This window comes from Delphinus delphis, chromosome X (genome assembly GCF_949987515.2).
Source record: "Delphinus delphis chromosome X, mDelDel1.2, whole genome shotgun sequence".
Lineage (NCBI taxonomy): Eukaryota > Metazoa > Chordata > Mammalia > Artiodactyla > Delphinidae > Delphinus > Delphinus delphis.
In genome coordinates this window covers 3,202,533-3,225,768 of record NC_082704.1, presented here as the reverse complement: position 1 = coordinate 3,225,768, position 23,236 = coordinate 3,202,533, and the positions used below count along the sequence as shown (strand labels likewise).

Below are 23,236 nucleotides of genomic sequence, written 5' to 3'. Positions count from 1 at the left end.
TCATAGAAATGGAATAATGCAGTATGTGTTCTTTTGAGACTGGCTTCTTTCACACAGCATATTACATCCGAGATTCATCCAGGTTGCTGTGGGGATCAACAGTTTGTTCCTTTTTCATTGCTCAGTAGTATTCCACAGGGTAGGTGTACCACAGTTTATCCATTCACCCATCAAAGGGCATTTGGGCTGATTCCAGTATTTGGTAATTACAAATAAAGCTATCGACACTGGGGTATAGGAAGCCTTACATTTTTCAGAATGCCTTTGTATTGCCTCTCCATGAGAATGACAACTTGACCCAAACTTTTACCCTCAAAACTGTGTAGAGGTATTAACCCGATGTCTTCCAGCATCAAATACTGTCATGAAGCAAAGTGAAGTGAACCGGACTTATTTTTTTCCCCTCTAATAGGCGACTTGCTCCTTCTGCCTAGATTTCTTTAAAAAATCATCACCAAAAGTGCTAAATCACTCACCAACCTAACCATGGGGAAAAAAAAAGAACTGATACCCAAATTAGGAGAAAAAATACAAAGGAAATCAAAACAATAATACAAATATTTATACATACCTACTATGTGCCCTGCCTTGTTCTAGGTCCTAAGGATACACGAGGGAACAGACAAAAAAATCCTGCCTTTATGGAACTTATATGCAACTAGATTAAATGGATATTATTCTAGAACTACATAAATTTTCAAAAATTAGTCAAGAAGAAAGAAAGCCTAACATATAGACAGAATATATATAATAGAGAAAAGCTAAAGAGAGCACCATGAGAAAAAAACTGTGAAAGCTGTGTATGAATACTGCTCTAGAAGAATCAACCAGGCTCAATCCACATGAGAATTATTTCAATCCTCAAAAGACAGATGATTTCTCTACTGTTCAATTTTCTAGAGCAGAGAAATGAGAAAAACTTCCCGTCTTTTAGTGACACCTGGAAAAGATAGCATAGAAAAAGGACACTATAGACCAATCTCACTTTTGAATATTGATATAAAAATAAAGTGTACATTGGGATTTCCCTGGTGGCAGAGTGGTTAAGAATCTGCCTGCCAATGCAGGGAACATGGGTTCGAGCCCTGGTCCGGGAGGATTCCACATGCCGCAAAGCAACTAAGCCCGTGTGCCACAACTACTGAGCCTGCACTCTAGAGCCTGTGAGCCACAACTACTGAGCCCGCGTGCTGAAACTACTGAAGCCCACATGCATTGAGCCCCGAACTCATTCTACAAGGCCACCATCACCCTGATACCAAAACCAGACAAAGAAGCCACAAAGAAAACTACAGGCCAATATCACTGATGAACATAGATGCAAAACTCCTCAACAAAATACTAGCAAACAGAATTCAACAGTCCATTAAAAGCATCATACACCATGATCAAGTGGGGTTTATTCCAGGAACGCAAGGATTCTTCAATATACGCAAATCAATCAATGGGATACAACATATTAACAAATTGAAGGAGAAAAACCAAATGACCATCTCAATAGATGCAGAGAAAGATTTCGACAAAATTCAACACCCATTTATGATAAAAACCCTGCAGAAAGTAGGCACAGAGGGAACTTTCCTCAACATAATAAAGGCCATATATGACAAACCCACAGCCAACATCGTCCTCAATGGTGAAAAACTGAAACCATCTCCACTAAGATCAGGAACAAGACAAGGTTGCCCAGTCTCACCACTATTATTCAACATAGTTTTGGAAGTTTTAGCCACAGCAATCAGAGAAGAAAAAGAAATAAAAGGAATCCAAATCGGAAAAGAAGAGGTAAAGCTGTCATTGTTTGCAGATGACATGATACTCTACATAGAGAATCCTAAAGATGCTACCAGAAAATTTCTAAAGCTAATCAATGAATTTGGTAAAACAGCAGGATACAAAATTAATGCACAGAAATCTCTTGCACTCCTATACACTAATGATGAAAAATGTGAAAGAGAAATTAAGGAAACACTCCCATTTACCATTGCAACAAAAAGAATAAAATACCTAGGAATAAACCTACCTAAGGAGACAAAAGACCTGTATGCAGAAAACGATAGGACATGGTTGAAAGAAATTAAAGATGATACCAACAGATGGAGAGATATTCCATGTTCTTGGATTGGAAGAATCAACATTGTGAAAATGACTCTACTATCCGAAGCAATCTATAGATTCAATGTAATCCCTATCAAACTATCACTGGCATTTTTCACAGAACTAGAACAAAAAATTTCACAGTTTACATGGAAACACAAAAGACCCCGAATAGCCAAAGCAATCTTGAGAAAGAAAAACGAAGCTGGAGGAATCAGGCTCCCTGACTTCAGACTGTACTACAAAGCTACAGTAATCAATACAGTATGGTACTGGCACAAAAACAGAAATGTAGATCAATGGAACAGGATAGAAAGCCCAGAGATAAACCCACGCACATATGGTCACCTTATCTTTGATAAAGGAGGCAGGAATATACAGTGGAGAAAAGACAGCCTCTTCAATAAGTGGTGCTGGGAAAACTGGACAGCTACATGTAAAAGAATGAAATTAGAACACTCCCTAACACCATACACAAAAATAAACTCAAAATGGATTAAAGACCTAAATGTAAGGTCAGACACTATCAAACTCTTATTTTTTTTTACATCTTTATTGGAGTATAATTGCTTTACAATGGTGTGTTAGTTTCTGCTTTATAACAAAGTGAATCAGTTATACATATACATATGTTCCCATATCTCTTCCCTCTTGCGTCTCCCTTCTTCCCACCCTCCTATCCCACCCCTACAGGTGGTCACAAAGCACTGAGCTGATCTCCCTGTGCTATGGGGCTGCTTCCCACTAGCTATCTATTTTACATTTGGTAGCGTATATATGTCCATGCCACTCTCTCGCTTTGTCACAGCTTACCCTTCCCCCTCCCCATATCCTCAAGTCCATTCTCGAGTAGGTCTGTGTCTTTATTCCCCTCTTACCCCTAGGTTCTTCATGACCTTTTTTTTTTCTTAGATTCCATATATATGTGTTAGCATATGGTATTTGTCTTTCTCTTTCTGACTTACTTCACTCTGTATGACGGACTCTAGGTCCATCCACCTCACTACAAATAACTCAATTTCGTTTCTTTTTATGGCTAAGTAATATTCCATTGTATATATGTGTCACATCTTCTTTATCCATTCATCCGATGATGGACACTTAGGTTGCTTCCATGTCCTGGCTATTGTAAATAGAGCTGCAGTGAACATTTTGGTACATGACTCTTTTTGAATTTTGGTTTTCTCAGGGTATATGGCCAGTAGTGGAATTGCTGGGTCGTATGGTACTTCTATTTGTAGTTTTTTAAGGAACCTCCATAATGTTCTCCATAGTGGCTGAACCAATTCACATTCCCACCAGCAGTGCAAGAGTGTTCCCTTTTCTCCACACCCTCTCCAGCATTTATTGTTTCTAGATTTTTTGATGATGGACATTCTGACCGGTGTGAGATGATATCTCATTGGGTTTTTTTTGCGGTATGTGGGCCTCTCACTGTTGTGGCCTCTCCCGTTGCAGAGCACAGGCTCCGGATGCGCAGGCTCAACGGCCATGGCTCACGGGCCTATCCGCTCCACAGCATGTGGTATCTTCACGGACTGGGGCACGAACCCGTGTCCCATGCATCGGCAGGCGGACTCTCAACCACTGTGCCACCAGGGAAGCCCTCATTGAGGTTTTGATTTGCATTTCTCTAATGATTAATGATGTTGAGCATTCTTTCATGTGTTTGTTGGCAATCTGTATATCTTCTTTGGAGAAATGTCTATTTAGGTCTTCTGCCCACTTTTGGATTGGGTTGTTTGTTTTCTGGTTATTGAGCTGCATGAGCTGCTTGTAAATTTTGGAGATTAATCCTTTGTCAGTTGCTTCATTTGCAAATATTTTCTCCCTTTCTAAGGGTTGTCTTTTGCTCTTGTTTATGGTTTCCTTTGCTGTGCAAAAGCTTTGAAGATTCATTAGGTTCCATTTGTTTATTTTTGTTTTTATTTCCATTTCTCTAGGAGGTGGGTCAAAAAGGATCTTGCTGTATTTATGTCATAGAGTGTTCTGCCTATGTTTTCCTCTAAGAGTTTGATAGTTTCTGGCCTTATATTTACGTCTTTAATCCATTTTGAGTTTATTTTTGTGTATAGTGTTAGGGAGTGTTCTAATCTCATACTTTTACATATACCTGTCCAGTTTTCCCAGCACCACTTATTGAAGAGGCTGTCCCAGAAGAAGAGAAAAAAAAAGGGACTGAGAAAATATTTGAAGAGATTATAGTTCAAAACTTCCCTAATATGGGAAAGGAAATACTTAATCAAGTCCAGGAAGCACAGACAGTCCCATACAGGATAAATCCAAGGAGAAACACGCCAAGACACATACTAATCAAACTGTCAAAATTGAAATACAAAGAAAACATATTAAAAGCAGCAAGGGAAAAACAACAAATAACACCCAAGGGAATCCCCATAAGGTTAACAGCTGATCTTCAGCAGAAACTCTGCAAGCCAGAAGGGACTGGCAGGACATACTGAAAGTGATGAAGGAGAAAAACCTGCAGCCAAGACTACTCTACCCAGCAAGGATCTCATTCAGATTTGATGGAGAAATTAAAACCTTTACAGACAAGCAAAAGCTGAGAGAGTTCAGCACCACCAAACCAGCTTTACAACAAATGCTAAAGGAACTTCTTTAGGCAAGAATCACAAGACAAGGAAAATACCTACAATAACAAACCCAAAACAATTAAGAAAATGGGAATAGGAACATACATATCGACAATTACCTTGAATGTAAATGGATTAAATGCTCCCACCAAAAGACACAGACTGGCTGAATGGATACAAAAACAAGACCCATATATATGCTGTCTACAAGAGACCCACTTCAGACCTAGAGACACATACAGACTGAAAGTAACGGGATGGAAAAAGATATTCCATGCAAATGGAAATCAAAAGAAAGCTGGAGTAGCAATTCTCACATCAGACAAAATAGACTTTAAAATAAAATCTATTACAAGAGACAAAGAAGGACACTACATAATGATGAAGGGATCAATCCAAGAAGAAGATATAACAATTGTAAATATTTATGCACCCAACATAGGAGCACCCCAATACATAAGGCAAATACTAACAGCCATAAAAGGGGAAATCGACAGTAACACATTCATAGTAGGGGACTTTAACACCCCACTTTCACCCATGGACAGATCATCCAAAATGAAAATAAATAAGGAAACACAAGCTTTAAATGATACATTAAACAAGATGGACTTAATTGATATTTATAGGACATTCCATCCAAAAACAACAGAATACACATTTTTCTCAAGTGCTCATGAACATTCTCCAGGATAGATCATATCTTGGGTCACAAATCAAGCCTTAGTAAATTTAAGACAATTGAAATTGTATCAGGTATCTTTTCTGACCACAGCGCTATGAGACTAGATATCAATTACAGGAAAAGATCTGTAAAAAATACAAACACATGGAGGCTAAACAATACACTACTTAACAACGAAGTGATCACTGAAGAAATCAAAGAGGAAATCCAAAAATACCTAGAAACAAATGACAGTGGAGACACGACGACCCAAAACCTATGGGATGCAGCGAAAGCAGTTCTAAGAGGGAAGTTTATAGCAATACAATCCTACCTTAAGAAACAGGAAACGTCTCGAATAAACAACCTAACCTTGCACTTAAAGCAATCAGAGAAAGAAGAATTATCAAACTCTTAGAGGAAAACATAAGCAGAACACTCTATGACATAAATCACAGCAAGATCCTTTTTCACCCACCTCCTAGAGAAATGGAAATAAAAATAAACAAATGGGACCTAATGAAACTTCAAAGCTTTTGCACAGCAAAGGAAACCATAAACAAGAAGAAAAGACAACCCTCAGAATGGGAGAAAATATTTGCAAATGAAGCAACTGACAAAGGATTAATCTCCAAAATTTACAAGCAGCTCATGCAGCTCAATAACCAGAAAACAAACAACCCAATCCAAAAATGGACAGAAGACCTAAATAGACACTTCTCCAAAGAAGATATACAGACTGCCAACAAACACATGAAAGAATGCTCAACATCACTAATCATTAGAGAAATGCAAATCAAAACTACAATGAGGTATCACCTCACACCTGTCAGAATGGCCATCATCAAAAAATCTACAAACAATAAATGCAGGAGAGGGTGTGGAGAAAAGGGAACCCTCTTGCACTGTTGGTGGGAATGTAAATTGATACAGCCACTATGGAGAACAGTATGGAGGTTCCTTACAAAACAAAAATAGAACTACCATGCGACCCAGCAATCCCACAACTGGGATATACCCTGAGAAAACCATAATTCAAAACAAGTCATGTACCACAATGTTCATTGCAGCTCTATTTACAATAGCCAGGACATGGAAGCAACCTAAGTGTCCATCGACAGATGAATGGATAAAGAAGATGTGGCACATATATACAATGGAATAGTACTCAGCCATAAAAAGAAACGAATCTGAGTTATCTGTAGTGAGGTGGATGGACCTAGAGTCTGTCATACAGAGTGAAGTAAGTCAGAAAGAGAAAAACAAATACCGTATGCTAACACATACATATAGAACCTGAAAAAAATGGTCATGAAGAACCTAGGGGCAAGACGGGAATAAAGACACAGACCTACTAGAGAATAGACTTGAGGACAGGGGAGGGGGAAGGGTAAGCTGGGACAAAGTGTGAGAGTGGCATGGACATATATACACTACCAAACGTAAAACAGATACCTAGTGGGAAGCAGCCGCATAGCACAGGGAGATCAGCTCGGTGCTTTGTGACCACCTAGAGGGGTGGGATAGGGAGGGTGGGAGGGAGGGAGACGCAAGAGGGAAGAGATATGGGAACATATGTGTGTATATATATATATATATATATATATATATATAAGTGATTCACTTAGTTATAAAGCAGAAACTAACACCCCATTTTTAAGCAATTATACTCCAATAAAGATGTTAAAAAGAAGAAAACCCTGTCGTATGAGATTCTAAAATTTCTGCTCTTTGTTTCATCAGAGTAACATCTAAATACATTTTTAACTCCAGTACATGAATGACCCAGCTGCATCACTGATTGTGTTTACAGACAACACTGGACCCCGATGTCAGTTCAAAGGCCTCAGGGGCCCACTATTTGAATATCGCTCGTCTAGACATTTCCTGCCACCAGTTCTATGCATCCCTACTTCTACTGCCTGCTCTCTACTAAACTAATTCAAGAAGCTCCCTGTATGCATATTCCCCAATAACCCTACAGTACCAAGGGAGAATCACCCCGTTCCTTCCAGTTCCACACCCCAGTGAGGTCACCAGTATCAATGATCTGGGACCTGCTACTTCAATATCTACTTAAAAAATGCATTTGCCCTGATGGCCTCAGTGAAACCTCTGAGTAGACCGGTGGGGCAAATGACAGAAGCCACACTCCAGTTTGATTGAGAAAATAAAGGGAGATGAAGAGGGATGCCAGGGGCTGGAGATCTGGAGGAGGAGGGGATAGGGTATTAGCTTAAAAGGGAGGCAAGGAAAGGAGAGATTTTGCAGGATGAAGGAAAACTTAAGCATATTCTTAGGTGAGTGAAAAGAACCATGGAAAGCGAGAGGGTGCTGACTGAAACAGACAGTAACTGATGGATCTGATTAACAAGGTCCCTGCTCGCAAGAAGGCATGGGGATGGTAAGAGATATTCATAATAGGAACAATATATCGTAAAGGATCTGTGAATCAATCAGTCTAACAAGAAATGTTAGAAGTGCCCACTGTGAAACAGAGCACGGCTAGAGTTAGCTCCAAGCCTCCTGGTTCCCACTTTAGTGCCCTCTGCATTGGAGAGACTTTCACTCAAGAACATAACCCAATAAGCACAGGAAAGGACGTTCAACGTCATTAGTCACTAGGGAAACACAAAGCAAAACCACAATGAGACACTACATCAACAGAAAATAAGCATTGGTGAGAATGTGGAGAAACTAGAACCCTCACACGCTGCTGGTGGGATTGTAAAATGATGCGGCAGCTTTGTAAACCCACCTGACACTTAATCCAGCATTACCATATGACCTAGCAGTTCTACCCAAGATAATTGAAAACTTACAGCCACGCGAAAGTCTGTACAGGAATGTTTACAGCAGTATTCATGGTAGGCAAAGAGGAGAAACAACCCAAGTGTCCATCATCTGATGAATGGGTAAATAAACTGTGTTGTACCGACACGCGCTACAACATGGACGAAGCTTGGCAACATTATGCTGATGGGAAGAAACCAGATACAGAAGGCTACACATTGTAGGATTCCACTCCTGTGAAGTCTCTACAATAGGCAAATACACGGAAACAAAGCAGACTGCCAGGGAGGAAGGGGGTGGATTGGGAGAGGGGCTGCTGAAGGGATGGGGCTTCTTTTCGGGGTGACAGAAATGTTGCAGAATGCAATGTGATGGGTGCCCCACTCTGAATATACTAAAACCCACCGAATGGTACACTTTCAGTCGGTGAACTGTATGGTATGTGAAAATGGAACTATTTCAACTTGTGGGAGGAGAAGGGAAATCAACCTGTTACACGAAGGCTTCTGCACTTCAGAGGCAGTGGTTATAAAGGTTACCATCTGTGACCACGGGCAAGTACCTTTAGGACATTTTGCCTGTTTCTTCCTCTCTAGGGAAGATCAGACCCTCCAAGAGACCCACCCTCACCCTCAGTCAGCCCTCCCTCCTCTTTTGAGGCTGCAGCTACCTAGCTGCTGCCCCTTTCCTTAAGGCCATCCTCTCCTGACTTCCAGCATATTCCCTCCGAGTCATGGTGCGAGTGGAGCCGCCCGGCAGTGGCTGGGTTCTCTCTCTAGCCCAAGTCAACCTAGTATGCTGACTGCAGCCTGGGTATCCTCCAGATCCTGCCCTCGGCCCCTTCACCGCCTTCCGCATCTCCAAAGCCCTTCACCTACCTCACTCTGCTGAAGGCAACCGCATCCCCACTCTGCACGAGAAACCGCACCACCTTGGAAATCCCACTCTCTGGTCTTGGCCCCATCTTCCCAATCCCGGCCGAACCTCCTGCCCCAGCTGACCTGCAGAGCCTGCCAGGCAGCCCCCTTTGGCGGCCCCTCCTGCTCTCCTTGAGGTACAGCCGCAGCGTGGTCACGGCAGAGACCCGAGCATCAGCAATCCCCCGTCACAACGTTCTGCTCTCACCCTACTAATCCCCCACCTTGAGAGGAGGACCCACTCTCTAGCCCCACTACACTGGGACCTCCTGGAAGCAAGGCCAGTGCCCAAGTCACCTCCGCTGGCCCAGCACCGAGCAGGGTGCCTGGAGGCACTTAATCAACACCTCCTGGACGGGACCGACCATATGCCCAGCAACCACCAGCCTGGCCACGCTGTGGGGCGGTGCCTCCCTGCAACAGCAGGTCTCACATCCCTGTGCTGACTGGCATTGGCACAGCTGCCAGTTCAGGGTTTGTGACTCAAGCCAGGCCCTCAGGGTACCTTGGCAATCCACGTTCCTTAATCGGCTCCTTTTGTCACCTGACATTACTCCTCCAACCCTTAACTGTCTAGCTGGCTCCCCACACGCTCGGCACGAGACTGTCTCCTCGTCCGCAGGCCCCCTTGGCCACCTCATGTGTGTATGTGATAAGAAAAGGAACAACAGTTGACATGAATGGAGCACTAAGGTTCACACCCTCTCTCTCCGCCCTCTCCCAGCCACCCTGTCATTAGGTACCATTATCCTCAACCAAATATTATGTACAAATGTTTACTGAAATGTAATTTATAATAGCAAAGACCTGGAGTCCACCTTAATATCCATCAGAAGTCATGTATTGAAAACAATTTTAATTACACAAGAAAGTGTAAGGTTACATAAACAGGATAAAGATATATCAATTTGTGTTTCTAGAAATGGCAGGATAGATTATTTGGAGCAACCTTCCAATTAAGAACAACTAAAATGGGTGATTTTAAAAAACATACCCTTAAAAACACTGAAGAACTGACAAAATGGTAAAAAACAACAACAACAAACATGGCAAAACCTAAGAGACAGCGGGAAATCCAGAGATGCGGGAACCCATGCACACCCAGCTGGACCAGCTTTGCCTTGGATTTTGGCAACCTTCCAAGACAGGCAAAGGGGACTGTAGTTTGGGACCATGACCACCTAAATTGAGGAATCTATTGAATAGAAAAATTCTTCCCACATTAAACTGGGACACCAGAGGACTATACCCTTGGGGTAAGGGTGACTCAGAAACAAACTTGCCCCTTCCCAATTCAGCCTCCAGAGGACTGCAAGGAAGGCTTCCTTGGTGCTGTGGAAACAAAGGGAAAAAATCAGGCACTTGTTTTAAGTAGTCCCAGGCTAATAATGTCCTAAGAGCACCTGACAAAGTCAAATACAAATCTCTGGAAGAAGGTACATTTATCCTAGACTTCAAAGCAACCCCACATATATATTTCAAGGGCAATGAGTAGTACACAGCCAAAAATAACCAAGCACATGAGGAAATAAAGCATCGTGTGTGAGAACCAGAGAAAAAGAATAGATCAATGAGCCAAGACTTGACCAGGCAATTCATAAAGAAATCAAATTGGACAATAAACATATGGAAAGATGCCCAACTTCATTAGTAACCAGAGAGAGGCAAACAAAACCATAAAAATATAAAATTACACACCCACTAGTAGCTAAAATTATACTGAAGTCTGACAGTGCCAAGCACTGGCACAACCACTTTGGAAGACAGTGTGGCATCACCTGCTAAGACTGAAGTTACAAATACTACATAACCCAGAAACTTTTTGGTCTTACACACTCAAAACTTGAGAATCCCCAGAAGCTTTTGTTTAGGTGGGTTATATCCATTGACATTTATCATATTAGAAATTAAAACTGAGAAAAATGTAAAACACAAGAAGACGCAAGCCCACCTTCCATTAGCCATCAGAGTAATGATGTTACACATCACATCAATTCTGGAAACACCGTACACTCATGAGAAAATAATGCAAAATGCATTTAATATCTTGGTGTCATTATGAAAATAGCCTGACCTTGTGGACTCCTGAAAACACACTGGGGGCCCTCCAAGGGTCCCCAGACCACAGTTTAAGAACCAGCACCCTAGATACATATATACAATGGAACTCTACTCAGCCATAAGAAAGAATGAAATGCCACTTGCAGCAACATGGATGAACCTAGAGATGATCATAAGTGAAGTAAGTCAGAGAAAGACAAATATCATATCACTTATATGCGGAATTTAAAATATGACACAAATAAACTTACTCACAAACAGAGAACAGACATGTGATTGCCAAGGGGGAGGGGGGTGGGGGAGGGCTGGATTGGGAGTTTGGGATTAACAGATGCAAACTGTTATATATAGAATGGATAAACAACAAGGTCCTACTGTAGGGCACAGGGAATTCCATTCAGTATCCTGTGATAAACCATAATGGAAAAGAATATGAAAAAGAATGTATATATATGTATAACTGAATTACTTTGCTGTACGGCAGAAATTAACAACATTCCAAACCAAGTATACTTCAATAAGTTAAAAACAAAAAAGAACCAGTACCCTAGAGAAATGTGTACATATCTACATAAGAATGGTTATGACAGAACTGGTTGAAACATTCAAAAACTGGAAACCACCCAAACATCCATCAGTAAGAGAACAAGGGACTTCCCTGGTGGCACGGTGGTTAATAATCCTCCTGCTAATGCAGGGGACATGGGTTCGAGTCCTGGTCCAGGAAGATCCCACATGCCACGGGGCAACTAAGCCTGGGCACCACAACTACTGAGCCTACGTGGCACAACTACTGAAGCTTGCGCACTAGAGCCTGCGCTCCACAACAAGAGAAGAAACGGCAATGAGAAGCACAAAAGCCTACATAGAGTGTAATTCCATTTCTACAAGGCTACAGGACAGGCCAAACTAAACTATTTAGGGCCACATGCATAGGTGGTAGAAGTATCAAGCAAAAAAAAAATGACTGCACAAAAGGCAGGCTAGTGTCACCTCTGGGGGGAGGGTGCGTCTGTGATCAGGAGAGGCACACGGAGGTCCACGTGGGTGCTGTCAACATTGTATTTCTTGGCCTGATTGGTGATGACACAGATCTTCACTTTATACTTACTTGTTAAAGGCCTTGCACACTTTTCTATATCTGTCATATTTCACAATAAGGGAAAAAGCTATACACACAGGTCAATACTAATAATGTGAAATATATATGTCTACAGAGAAAAAAACTACTACTGATATATGGTATTCCAGGGAATTCCCTGGCTGTCCAGTGGTTAGGACTCAGCGCTGTCACTGCCAGGACCCGGGTTCAATCCCTGGTAGGGGAACTAAGATCCCGCAAGCCGTGCAGTGCGGCAAAAAAAAAAAAAAGTTAAAAAAAAAGAAATACTGTATTCCAACATGTTAACAGTGGTTAACCCTGGGTTATGGGGTTTGCATTTTCTCGACACCTTTCTACATCTTCAAAGTTTACTACAAAGAGCACATATTACTCACGTAACCATGTAAACACCTGGTATTATCAGACTTCATTATAGTTTTTAGCTTACTGGAGGGTATGTCATTTTATCTTATTACAGGTTAATTTGCATCTCTCCTATTGCTAATGAGGTTGAGCATCTTTTCATATGTTTGTTGTCCAATTTGATTTCTTCTTTTATGAATTGCCTGGTCAAGTCTTTGGCCCATTTTTCTGTTTATTCTTTTTCACCGGTTCTCAGAAAACTGTAAAACAGATTTAAAAAGACAAGGTCGTCAGCTAAAACTGAAGCTAATGAAGATCAACACAAACTAGGTGGGACAAGCCATCTGTGGGGATCTATGCAGAAAATAACTACCTAAGGAGATCGGCGATGCGTCTGATCTAACTAGGATGAGCTCAAAGCTCACCAAGGAGCCTACGGTGTTTTCCTGGTTGGCTGTGACCTGACTTACTCTCACATGTGTATCCTGAGGCAATGTGACGATGACAGAAAACTCCAGTGGCTCATGAGGAACTGAAAATGGAGAGTGGAATCACAAAGAATACGTCTGTCTGTACAGCAGCGGGTCTCAACCTGGGCGGTTCCGCTCCCAGGGCCCACTGAGCAATGTCTGAACTCATTTGGGGTTGGCTGACTTGGAGGGGGTACTACTGGCATCTAGTGGGGAGAAGCCAAGAATGCTGCTAAATACCTTATGATGCACAGGACAGCCCTCCCGATGAATTCTCCCGCCCCAAGCGTCAACAGTGCCATTGTTGAGAAACCCTGCTCAATGGCCTCTATCTGGGGTAAAACCGCTCCACCTTTCGTGACCCTTCTCCAAGTAGAAACAGTCAAATCCCCGAGCTGTCCCACCTTGACGGGGGTACTCCAAAGCCCTTGAGACCCACCATGCAACTCCCTTGAGACCCACCATGCAACTCCTAGCCAGAGGAGAGGGCAAACAAGAAGATGCCAAGGCGATAGACTGCTTAACATACTGGAGGAGCAGCAAGCCAGCCCCGGGCAGGGGCGGGAGGCAAGGTCAGAGCATGCGTAGCCCCCATTCTGTTGGAACTTGTAGGCCACAGAGGGCTTTAGATTTTATTTTCATTACAACTGGAAGCCACTGGAGGGTTCTGGGCAGAGGGATGCAATGCGATTTAGGTCTCTAAAGATGGTCTGGCTGCTGTGTAGAGTCTGGACTGTAGGGGGCAGAAGTGAACTCTGAGACACCTGTTGGGAGGTCACTGCCAGGGCTCCAATGAGAGGGGACAGTGGCCCAGCCAAGGGAGGTAGCCAGAGAGGAGGTGAAACAGGTGGGAGGCTGGATGATTCCGAGGGTGGGCACAGGCGTGGTCTGCTGACAGATCAGATGCGGGCCACGAAGGAAAGAAAGCCATGGAGGAGTGGCCAGAGCCCCTAGCAGAATGGGGTTGCCAGTTACTCAGGTGGGAGGAGCAGGTTTGGAGGCAGCCAGCAGCAGCTCAGTTTTGCACTGGGTCTTCAGTGACACGTATGAGCAAGGGTAATGGTCAAAATAACTTAACATGGCTGCACAGGGCACGGACCCTTTGGTTGCTGGATTATGGGGAGGTCCAGGAATCCTGAGGGAAGGGCGAGGACTCAGTTGGTGGGAGGGGAGAACAGATGAACCCGAAGAATTTCAGTAACTTAACACCAGCAAGACATCAGACAACCACGTGGGGATGTTGAATGCAGGAGCCTGGAGGTCAAGAGAGATCAGAGCTGGGGATAGAAACTGAAGAGTCAAAAGCTTGAAGATGGGATTTCATTTAAAGCCATGAGGCTGGTGAAAGCACCTGGGAAGCGAGTGCAAGTAAAGCAGGAAGACTAGGCCCAAGGCATCCCCACAAGCCCTAAGGTCAGAGGTGAGGGAGAATGGCAAGGAACGACCAGTGTGGCTTCCCAGAAGCCAAGGGGAGAAAGTGCTTCCAGGGGAGGGTGTCAGATGACCCTTGGACCTAGCCACACTGAAGTCATCACTAACTTTGGCCAGGAGCAGCTGCGAGGGAGGGGTGGGAAGCCAAGTGTTGGGAGGAAATTAATGGGAGCCCCAAACGACTACAAGTCCACATGGTATATTGTATTTTATGAACGAAAGATTAAAATATAGTTCTTGTTTGTTTCTTTTTAGGCACTACTTTGGATTTTTGCTTTTTTTTTTTTTAAGCTGGATGACAGAGCCTAATGAATGAATGGTGAGAAAGTAAAAGGGATTTTGCTCCCGAAAGATAGCCCAGAACTCTACAGAAGGCCAATGGGATAGGAAGAGCAACTAAATTAGAATTGCTCCTGGGACAGTTCTTCCTCTGAGCTCACTGGGACTCTGAGCCCAGCTCAGGAATTCTGCGGGCACTTTGGTTCTGGTCAATAAAGGCTTTTGTAAACGAAAGCCCCTGAATGCTCGTTAGAACCAATGCAAGCAAGGCAGCCCTTAGGCAGGTGGCCTCTTTCCCATTCTCCTCCCCTCTGGGAAGCCTAACTTGGCTAATATCTTGACAACACAGCCTATTTGCACTAGCAGTTAATTGGCTACTCCAACAATTCTGTGAGGCCGACAAAGCAGAGGTCAGCAGCCTCTTGGTGCAGATAAGGCAACTGTGGCCAGCAAATGGTGGGGCCACACTGGAATGCAGGCCCGTGTTAATTCCATCATCCCAGGCTAGCTGAAGCAGCAATAAAAATACAAACAAGGTCAAAATGAGCCCTGAGTGCCTTGGCACTATTTTGGGGGTAATGAATTCCGCACTGCAACAATGTTTATTGCTGAGGGTACCGCCTCTAAGTTGGAAAACAGTCCCAAACAACCACCTTGGAATGCCAGCCAGAGGCTGTCCGCCGCTCCTTTAAACAGATGTTCACTGAGCTGCAGCACTCCTCTCTGTGGGATTCCACTACAGTTTTCAAAGTGTTTTTGTTTTAAAGTTGCAGAACCCTGTGACATCTGACGAGCAGCCCCATGTAGAAAACAAACAAAAGGAGAGCTCAAAACTACTTGAGGGCTTACTTGGTGACACAGCAGTTAAGAATCCGCCTGCCGATGCAGGGGACACGGGTTCGAGCCCTGGTCTGGGAAGATCCCATGTGCTGCGGAGAAACAAAGCCCGTGCGCCACAACTACTGAGCCCATGTACTGCAACTACTGAAGCCCACGCGCCTCGAGCCCGTGCTCCACAGCGAGAGAAGCCACCGCAATGAGAAGCCCGCGACCCACAACAAAGAGTAGCCCCCCGCTCGCTGCAACTAGAGAAAGCCCGTGTGCAGCAACAACGACCCAACACAGCCAAAAATAAAATAAATTTATATATAAAAAAAAAAACTAGTTGAAGGTGGAGTGGCGGTCCAGGCCCACCCATTTCTGCTCTGGTCCTTTCCCCCAACCCGCCTGGGGACAAGGTTAGCCGGCAGCCCACTCCTCCTACTCAGCAAAGGGGCAGGCACAGCCCAAAGAAGAAAGCCTGTCTGCTGTACCCAGACTGCACCTGCTTCAAACGCAGCCATCAGGACTGGGGGGCGGGGCGTAGGACAGGCCTTTCCGGACACAGCCGGGGGGGGGGGGGCCCGATACAGGTGGCCCACTGCACAGGGCGCACTCTGCAATCTCCTCGAGGAGTCATTTAAAATCAAACGCAGGCCAAAGAAATCCAGCTGCCTTCCAGGGCCCTCAGAGGTGCTTCAAAGCATTCATTGCCACACCAAGGGCACCACCATAATCCAATTTTCTGCACATTTATTTTAAAATCCTGAACTGAGAGCAGATTAGGGATTGATTTAAAATGGCAAAATTGAAACAATGTAAAGAAACACCACAAGCTAGTTTTTTCAAAGAATGAAGAGGACGCTAATATCCACCCCTTAGCTTCTCCTAGCTTCCTCTTGCTGCTGTAACAAATGATGGCCAACGTACTGCTCTACAACGCACACTTCAGCCTTACAGTTTGGGAGGTCAGAAGTCCAACGCGGTCTCACTGGGCTGAAATCAAGGTATCGCCAGGGCTGCGTTACTTCTGGAAGCTCTAGGGCAGAGTCTGCGTACTCCTTGGCTCCTGGCCCCTTCCACGTTCAGAGCCAGCAAAGGCAGTGGAATCTTCCTCCCGTGGCATCACTCTGACCCTCGCTCCTCTACCTTCCTCTTCGATATTTAAAGGAACCTCATCCTTTAATTAGCCGGCCTAACCCAGGAGAATCTTATTTTCAGGCCAGCTGATTGGCAACCTAATTCCATCTGCTACCTTAATTCCCCTCTACTGTTGAGGAAGGAGGTAGATAGGCCCTGGGTTAACCTGCTGCAACTGGTTTCAACTGGTTTCATGCTGACCCTTTGAGATAAACTACCAACAAGGATTAAGCACCGTGACTGGCTGAAAGACAAAGCAGCCCACCACAGCCTCCTCATTTTTGTGGTCAAGATTTCCCAGCCCAACACATGTGCAGAAGGGGTCCCAGGTCATCCTCTAGTAACCTTGGCCACACCGTAATATCATTAGCATTGCGGTTTTGACCCTTCGCCCTCTCCCCCTGGGTTTTGCTTAGGTGCTCACGAGAAAGATTCAAAATAGTGCTTGAGGGGCTTCCCTGGTGGCGCAGTGGTTGAGAATCCGCCTGCCAATGCAGGGGACACGAGTTCGAGCCCTGGTCCGGGAAGATCCCACGTGCTGCGGAGCAACTAAGCCCGTGTGCCACAGCTACTGACCCAGCGCTCTAGAGCCCACGAGCCACAACTACGGAGCCCACGTGACACAACCACTGAAGCCCACATGCCTGGAGCCCGTGCTCCGCAACAAGAGAAGCCACCGTAATGAGAAGCCCTCACACCGCAATGAAGAGTAGCCCCCGCTCGCCGCGACTAGAGAAAGCCCGCGCGCAGCAACGAAGACCCAAACGCAGCCAAAAATAAATACATAAATTTATTAAAGAAAAAAGATAGTGCTTGGTGGAAGCCTAAATAAGGAACTGCAGATGGCATGATCATAGGGGAGAAAAAAGAGGGTCACCCTCATCTAAACCCCAGAAGACTAACCCCATATTAACTACCTAAGCTACCGCAGAGCGCAAGGCATTGCTACCCCTACTCCATGAGTTTGCCTGTGTGCTCTCCCCCATGTACTATGCTTCTAATAAAGTCTGTACCTGCTTTGCAGTCTTAGTCTCTTTGCTGAATTCTCTCCTCAAAGAAGACAAAGACTGAGGTCCTCTTGCCGGCCGAAATCACTATGTAACCTCCCATAGTCACAGGTTCCAGAGATTAGGGCGTGGACATCTTTGGGGGCCATTTGGAACACTGACCTGCGTGAAAGATTTCTCCCCTGTTTCTGTTACGCGTTGAGGATGACTTTAGGCTTTTCCATGCGAACCAAGCTTGGCCAGTCAGTGGACCTGTGAGCCAGCCTCAGGGAGGGCCGAGCCTGGGCTGGGGAACAGGAACCTCCAGAGCCGGGCCTCCCCCCCACACACCAAGAGCAGCAGAGGAATACACAGCGAGTGCAAAGGGGAGGAGTGGACACACAGCAGGGAAAGCACCAACACCAGGCGGGGGAAGAGCCCAGAGCGGGAAAGTCAGTGCGCCTGGAAAGGATCTTTCCTGAACTCACAAAAACCAAAGACAGCTGCTCCCCTGCGAGCTGCCAAACAGCCTCATCACCCTCATCGTCATCACCTCTGCTGGAGGCCCCTCCCCAGTGCCTGCTGACACTGACTCTTGGGTGATTTCTCTGTGTGTGCACGTGTTTAAAAAACACATACATTTTTGTTACCTGGTATCCAAAATGATGGAGGGGATGGGATGTGACCTTTGACAGTGAGGAAGGGGCTGCAAACCAGTCAAAACAGGTGAGACTAAAAGGCAAACAGTCCCTAGACCCTGTCAGTCCACTGCAATGACGGGTGCATAGGGGCAACCCTGAGCCATGCAGGACAGGGACGGTCCCCCCTGTCCAGGATGCACCTTTGCAGGGGCCACTGCTGTACTCAGGCCAATCCTGCAGGTGCCCCAGGGGTCTGTCTGGCTCAAACCCAATAGCCCAAGTCAGCCCACAGGGCTTCTGCCTGGATCCCAGCACCACCAGCACTCGCGGCCCCCTCTGCTCTGGCTCTCCCTGGCCCGACCAAACTCAGGGGCCCTGAAGACCAACCCCAACCCAGGGGTCACATGCTGCCCACCTCCCTCATTTGTTCTGCTTGGACTGCAGTGAATTTATTTTATTTTATTTTATTTTATTTTTTGCATTACGCGGGCCTCTCACTGTTGTGGCCTCTCCCGTTGCGGAGCACGGGCTCCGGACGCGCAGGCTCAGCGGCCATGGCTCACGGGCGCAGCCGCTCCGCGGCATGTGGGATCTTCCCGGACCGGGGCACGAACCCGTGTCCCCTGCATCGGCAGGCGGACTCTCAACCACTGCGCCACCAGGGAAGCCCACAGTGAATTTATTTTAAACGGAGGTATAATCCACATACCATCCAACTCACCCTTTCAAAGCGTACAATTTAGTGGTTCTTGGTACATTCACAAGGTTGTACGACCGCCCCCTCTATCCAGTTCCAGAACATTTCCATCACCCTAAAAGGAAACCTGCTACCTATTAAGCAGTCACTCTTCATTCCCCTTAGACCCTGGCAACCACTAACCTACTTTTTGTCTCTATGGATTTGCCAACTCTGGACATTACATATAAACGGAATCATGCAATATGTGGGCTTCTGTGTCTGGCTCCCTTCACTTAGCATAATCCTTTCAAGGTTTGCACTGTATTTTTTAAATGTGGCTCGGAATAATAGTTACTAGCACAGAGCTCACTCGGAGCCAGGTGTTGTGCTAAGTACTTTATCCTTTTGCACTCATTTAATCCTAGTAACAACCCCACGGGGCGGATGGTGGTATTATCCCCATTTTCCAGATGAGGAAACTGAGGCACCACGCAGCTAGTGACTTGCCCTGCACCGTGGTAGCGCTGGGCACGCTTGCTCCACAGCTGGCACTCTCCCTCTTGGCCGGGCTACCTCTCTTAAAGGAGCAGGCACTTGGAGATCTGCCAACAGGCTCATCACACATTTTTGGCCACGGCTCACATTTCTGTCACCTGCCCCATCACTGGATATATCTGCATTTATGACCCCTCCTTCGGTTACTCAGATAAACCTGGGTTCAAGTCCAAAACCTCACTGGACCACGTTTTGCATCTGAGTTATGGGTTACCACTCAGTTACTTTTCAAGGCTCTATGCAAACAGCCATTATGAACATCAGGAAACAAGATGGGTCACAGTGCCAAGCTTTCAGGCTAGTTAGGAGGTGTAAACGTGTGCGAGGCACTGAGGGCCTGGCGCATGGAAGACACTGGGGAAGTGGAGCCCTCGTGTGACTGTTACCCACCCGAACCACTGAGGTTCTTCTCCCCGGAAGTCAAAAGCACCGCTTCCCATTTCTGTAGGTGCAGACAGGTGACATACCTGTCCTCAGACGATTTTTCAGAACTAGTAAAATACACAGTGAACTAAAAGCCCATCTGCAATTAGAACAGGAATGACTTGTTAACCACCTTTTAAACTCCTGGGAGCCCAAAATCTGTCTCAGCTTGCCCGAGTCCGTGCGGATTTCACAATCGGGCTTCGAGGCTCTGAGTGTCTCCTGAGGCCTGCCAGGCTTTCTAGGTCACACCTCATTACCGAGGACCAGGACCAAGAAGAAAGTGGCTCTTGGGCAGACCCACCTGATCCACCACCTGGGGGCTCCCGGAGAGCCAGTGGGTACCTAACTGAGACCTGCTTTGTGTTTCTTCATTTTGACACAGTAGCTCTGAAACTGTAACTGCCCGGATCCCCAGAGGGGACCAATGCAAAACCGGTATTTGTCAGGTTGTTCTGCACAAAAGATCCAAAAACTGGGGCCCTACCTTGAAGCAAACGCTTCTTCTGGTTCAGCGTTAATTAAAATTTTAAAAGATCACTGGCTAGCAATCTTAAACGGGTGGGATCCTGGCTCTATCCTTCCGAGTTATGTGACATGGGGCCCCTCATCTGGAAGGCGGGGATTATACCTAACAAGCCAAACTCCTGGGGCAACTAAAAAATATATATGTGAAGTGGTACACAGCAAGCACTCAGGAGACGGTAGCTGGTGGCAGGGCTGCAGATCTGAGGGTGACACACGCCTGGTTCCCTCGAGGTACCTTTATGAGTTGTTAGGCCTTATACAGGTGAGCAAACCGAACCAAGTTCAGAGCACTTTCCCAAGGCCACTTGGCCAGTAAGGTGTAGGAGGAGGGCAGCCTCCAGGTGTAAAGGCATTATGCCTAGTACTTAAAAGCAAGGACAGTGGAATCAGACAAGCCTGGAACCAAATCTTAGCTTTGCCACCTGAGGCAAGTTACTTCGCCTCTGTGCGCCTCCGTTTCCTCATCTGTAAAACGGCTGCACCCATTTGCCGTTTCCCCCACCACTTTGTAAATCACCTAGTGTAACCCGTGATGATGAAAACCTGACACCTCATCATTTAAATTCCTCACCTTCTCAACGTGCCTACCATGTTGAAGACTTGCAGAAGACAGCCTTGAAGGGAGCATCATTTTTCGAACTTTTTTGCGCTTCCACTTTAAAATGTCCCATATCATTAGATGCAAGTTAATCAAGTGATCATACTTTTCCCCACAAATGCATCATAAACAAAATAAAAATCTTAACCCCAAAGGGAAAAATGAAACAAAATTCAACAACCCTGTAACTTGCTTTATTATTCTTCACTGCACTTATATAGATTGCGATGTTTGCACTTATTTTCTCCCGCGTCAGGATGTCAGCTCCACGAGGACAGAGCCCGAATTTTGTTCACGGCTGCAGCATCAGTGTCTAGAACAGAGCCTGGCACCTTTGTTGAATGCTGAATGGCTCTCCTTGTACAGACTCCAGGAGGGCTGCCCGCATGAGAAACATTTCTACATCTTTTGCAAAACTGCCTTGGACTGTCTAGTGTTTTCCAGTGTTCCTTATAAGTAACATAACCCTCACTAGAACGCACTTAGAGGACACGGTTTTGTTTTTGCTGAGCTCATGTGTTTTTAACTAGCTGAATCTGCCTTTGTGTCAGGAAGCTCAGAGCACAATTCTGCGCTCAACTGCAGTGTTTTCCTCAACCTCTTTTTCTGATGTGGAGATGAGGTAAGTTAAGTGTAAGAAGATTCTGCTGGGACTCCTTGGCGACCCTATTTTTAACCACAGACTGCATTTATTCTAAGAAGATGCTTCTCAAACTTAAATGTGCCTGCGAATTACCCGGGGATCTAGTTAATGCAGAATCTGACTCAGTAGGTCAGGGGCGGGGCCTGAGATGCTGCTTTCCTAACAAGTCCCAAGAGATGTCCTTGCGGGCCTTGGACCACACTTTGAGTAGCGAGGGTCTAAGAAACTTGCTTCCTTGATTTGGTAGAATTTCTCTCTCCTCCTCCTTGGCAAAATAACACCAATGGCTCGAAAACTGGGGCGGGTACCAGAAGCTCCTGGGGAACTGGTTAGACTTACACACCGCCGTTCCCCGTCCACCCCCCATCCCCGCCGAGATCCTGACAAAGCAGGAGTGAGCACAGGAAGCTCGCCAGGTGCTTCTGCTGCAGGTGGCCTGGAAACACATTTTGAGAAGCCCTGCTCAGGGAATGAGTGCTCTCTTCAAGGTTTTTCCAACGGCAATCTCCTGGGAACAGGTGTTGTCACCGGCGGAGACACCTTGTTCAGGATTTTAAGGGGGGAGTATCCCGCTGTTTCTAGCCCAGCACCAGGAGGGGTCCAGGTCCCTCCCCACCGGCCACATGGGCTGCGGCAGGGTCAGCCCCCGCGGGCTCGGGGCTAGCACCCCAGCCCCATCCTCCCGCACTGCCCCGCCTGCCCGCCGGCAGCCTCCGCAGCAGGCCCTCGGGCGGGGGCCGAGCCGCTCATGCGCACCACCGGGCCCGCGGGGCGCAGGGCCCCCGCCCCACGGGCCCAGAGGGCGGGGTCCCCGCGTGCCCCCCGCCCGCCTTACCTCTCTGGACCAGAGTGGCCAAGGAGAAAGCGAGGCAGATGAGGAACGCCGAGTGCCAGGCCACCATGGCTGGGAGCGGGCGGACGGGGCCCAGAGGAGCACAGTTAGCGCGAGAGCGCCCGAGGGGGTGATCGGGGAGGAGCCGGGAAGGAGGAGGAGGAGCAGAAGAGGGAGGGACCCTGCCGCTACTGCAGGGCCTCGCCCAGAACCGGCGCGCGCGCGGCGCGGCCCCGGGAGGGAGGAGGAGGGGCGCGCGCGAGCTCTGGCGTCGGGGCGTGCCCGACGGAGACGAGGTGAGGTGGGGTGGGACTGCGACTGTGGTGCGAGGGGCGGGGCGAGCCTGCAGTCTAGGGGGCGGGGCCTATGCACGAGGGGCGGGACGGCAACCTGCGGGCGGGGCTGGAGCTTGAGGGGCGGAGCCCGCGGGCACCCAGCAGGTTAGGCTGTCTGGGTCCCGGCCAGCGCCGGCCCGCGACCCGCGGGCCCCTTCACACCACTCCCTCGAAAGGGAAGTCTCAGAGGTGGTCCCTGCGGGCCCGGAGCAGTGAGTCAACAGTGGCTGGGGAGACGGAGGCGCTGGCAACAAGGGTATGCAGTGATTTCCACCCGGCGCGCCAG

The 23,236-nt window shown here is 46.6% G+C and overlaps 1 protein-coding gene across 3 annotated transcripts in view; it reads right to left on the bottom strand.

Moving 5' to 3' along the window:
• CD99L2 (CD99 molecule like 2) overlaps window positions 1–22,740 on the bottom strand; it is a 109,713-nt gene extending 86,973 nt beyond the window's left edge. For all 3 annotated transcript variants that reach the window (XM_060002357.1, XM_060002358.1, XM_060002359.1), the window contains exon 1: window positions 22,619–22,740. In XM_060002357.1, coding sequence (XP_059858340.1) covers window positions 22,619–22,685 — 67 coding nt within the window. In that variant the 5' untranslated portion in view covers window positions 22,686–22,740. The remainder of the gene's footprint in view (window positions 1–22,618) is intronic.
• Between the last annotated feature and the right edge of the window lie 496 nt (window positions 22,741–23,236).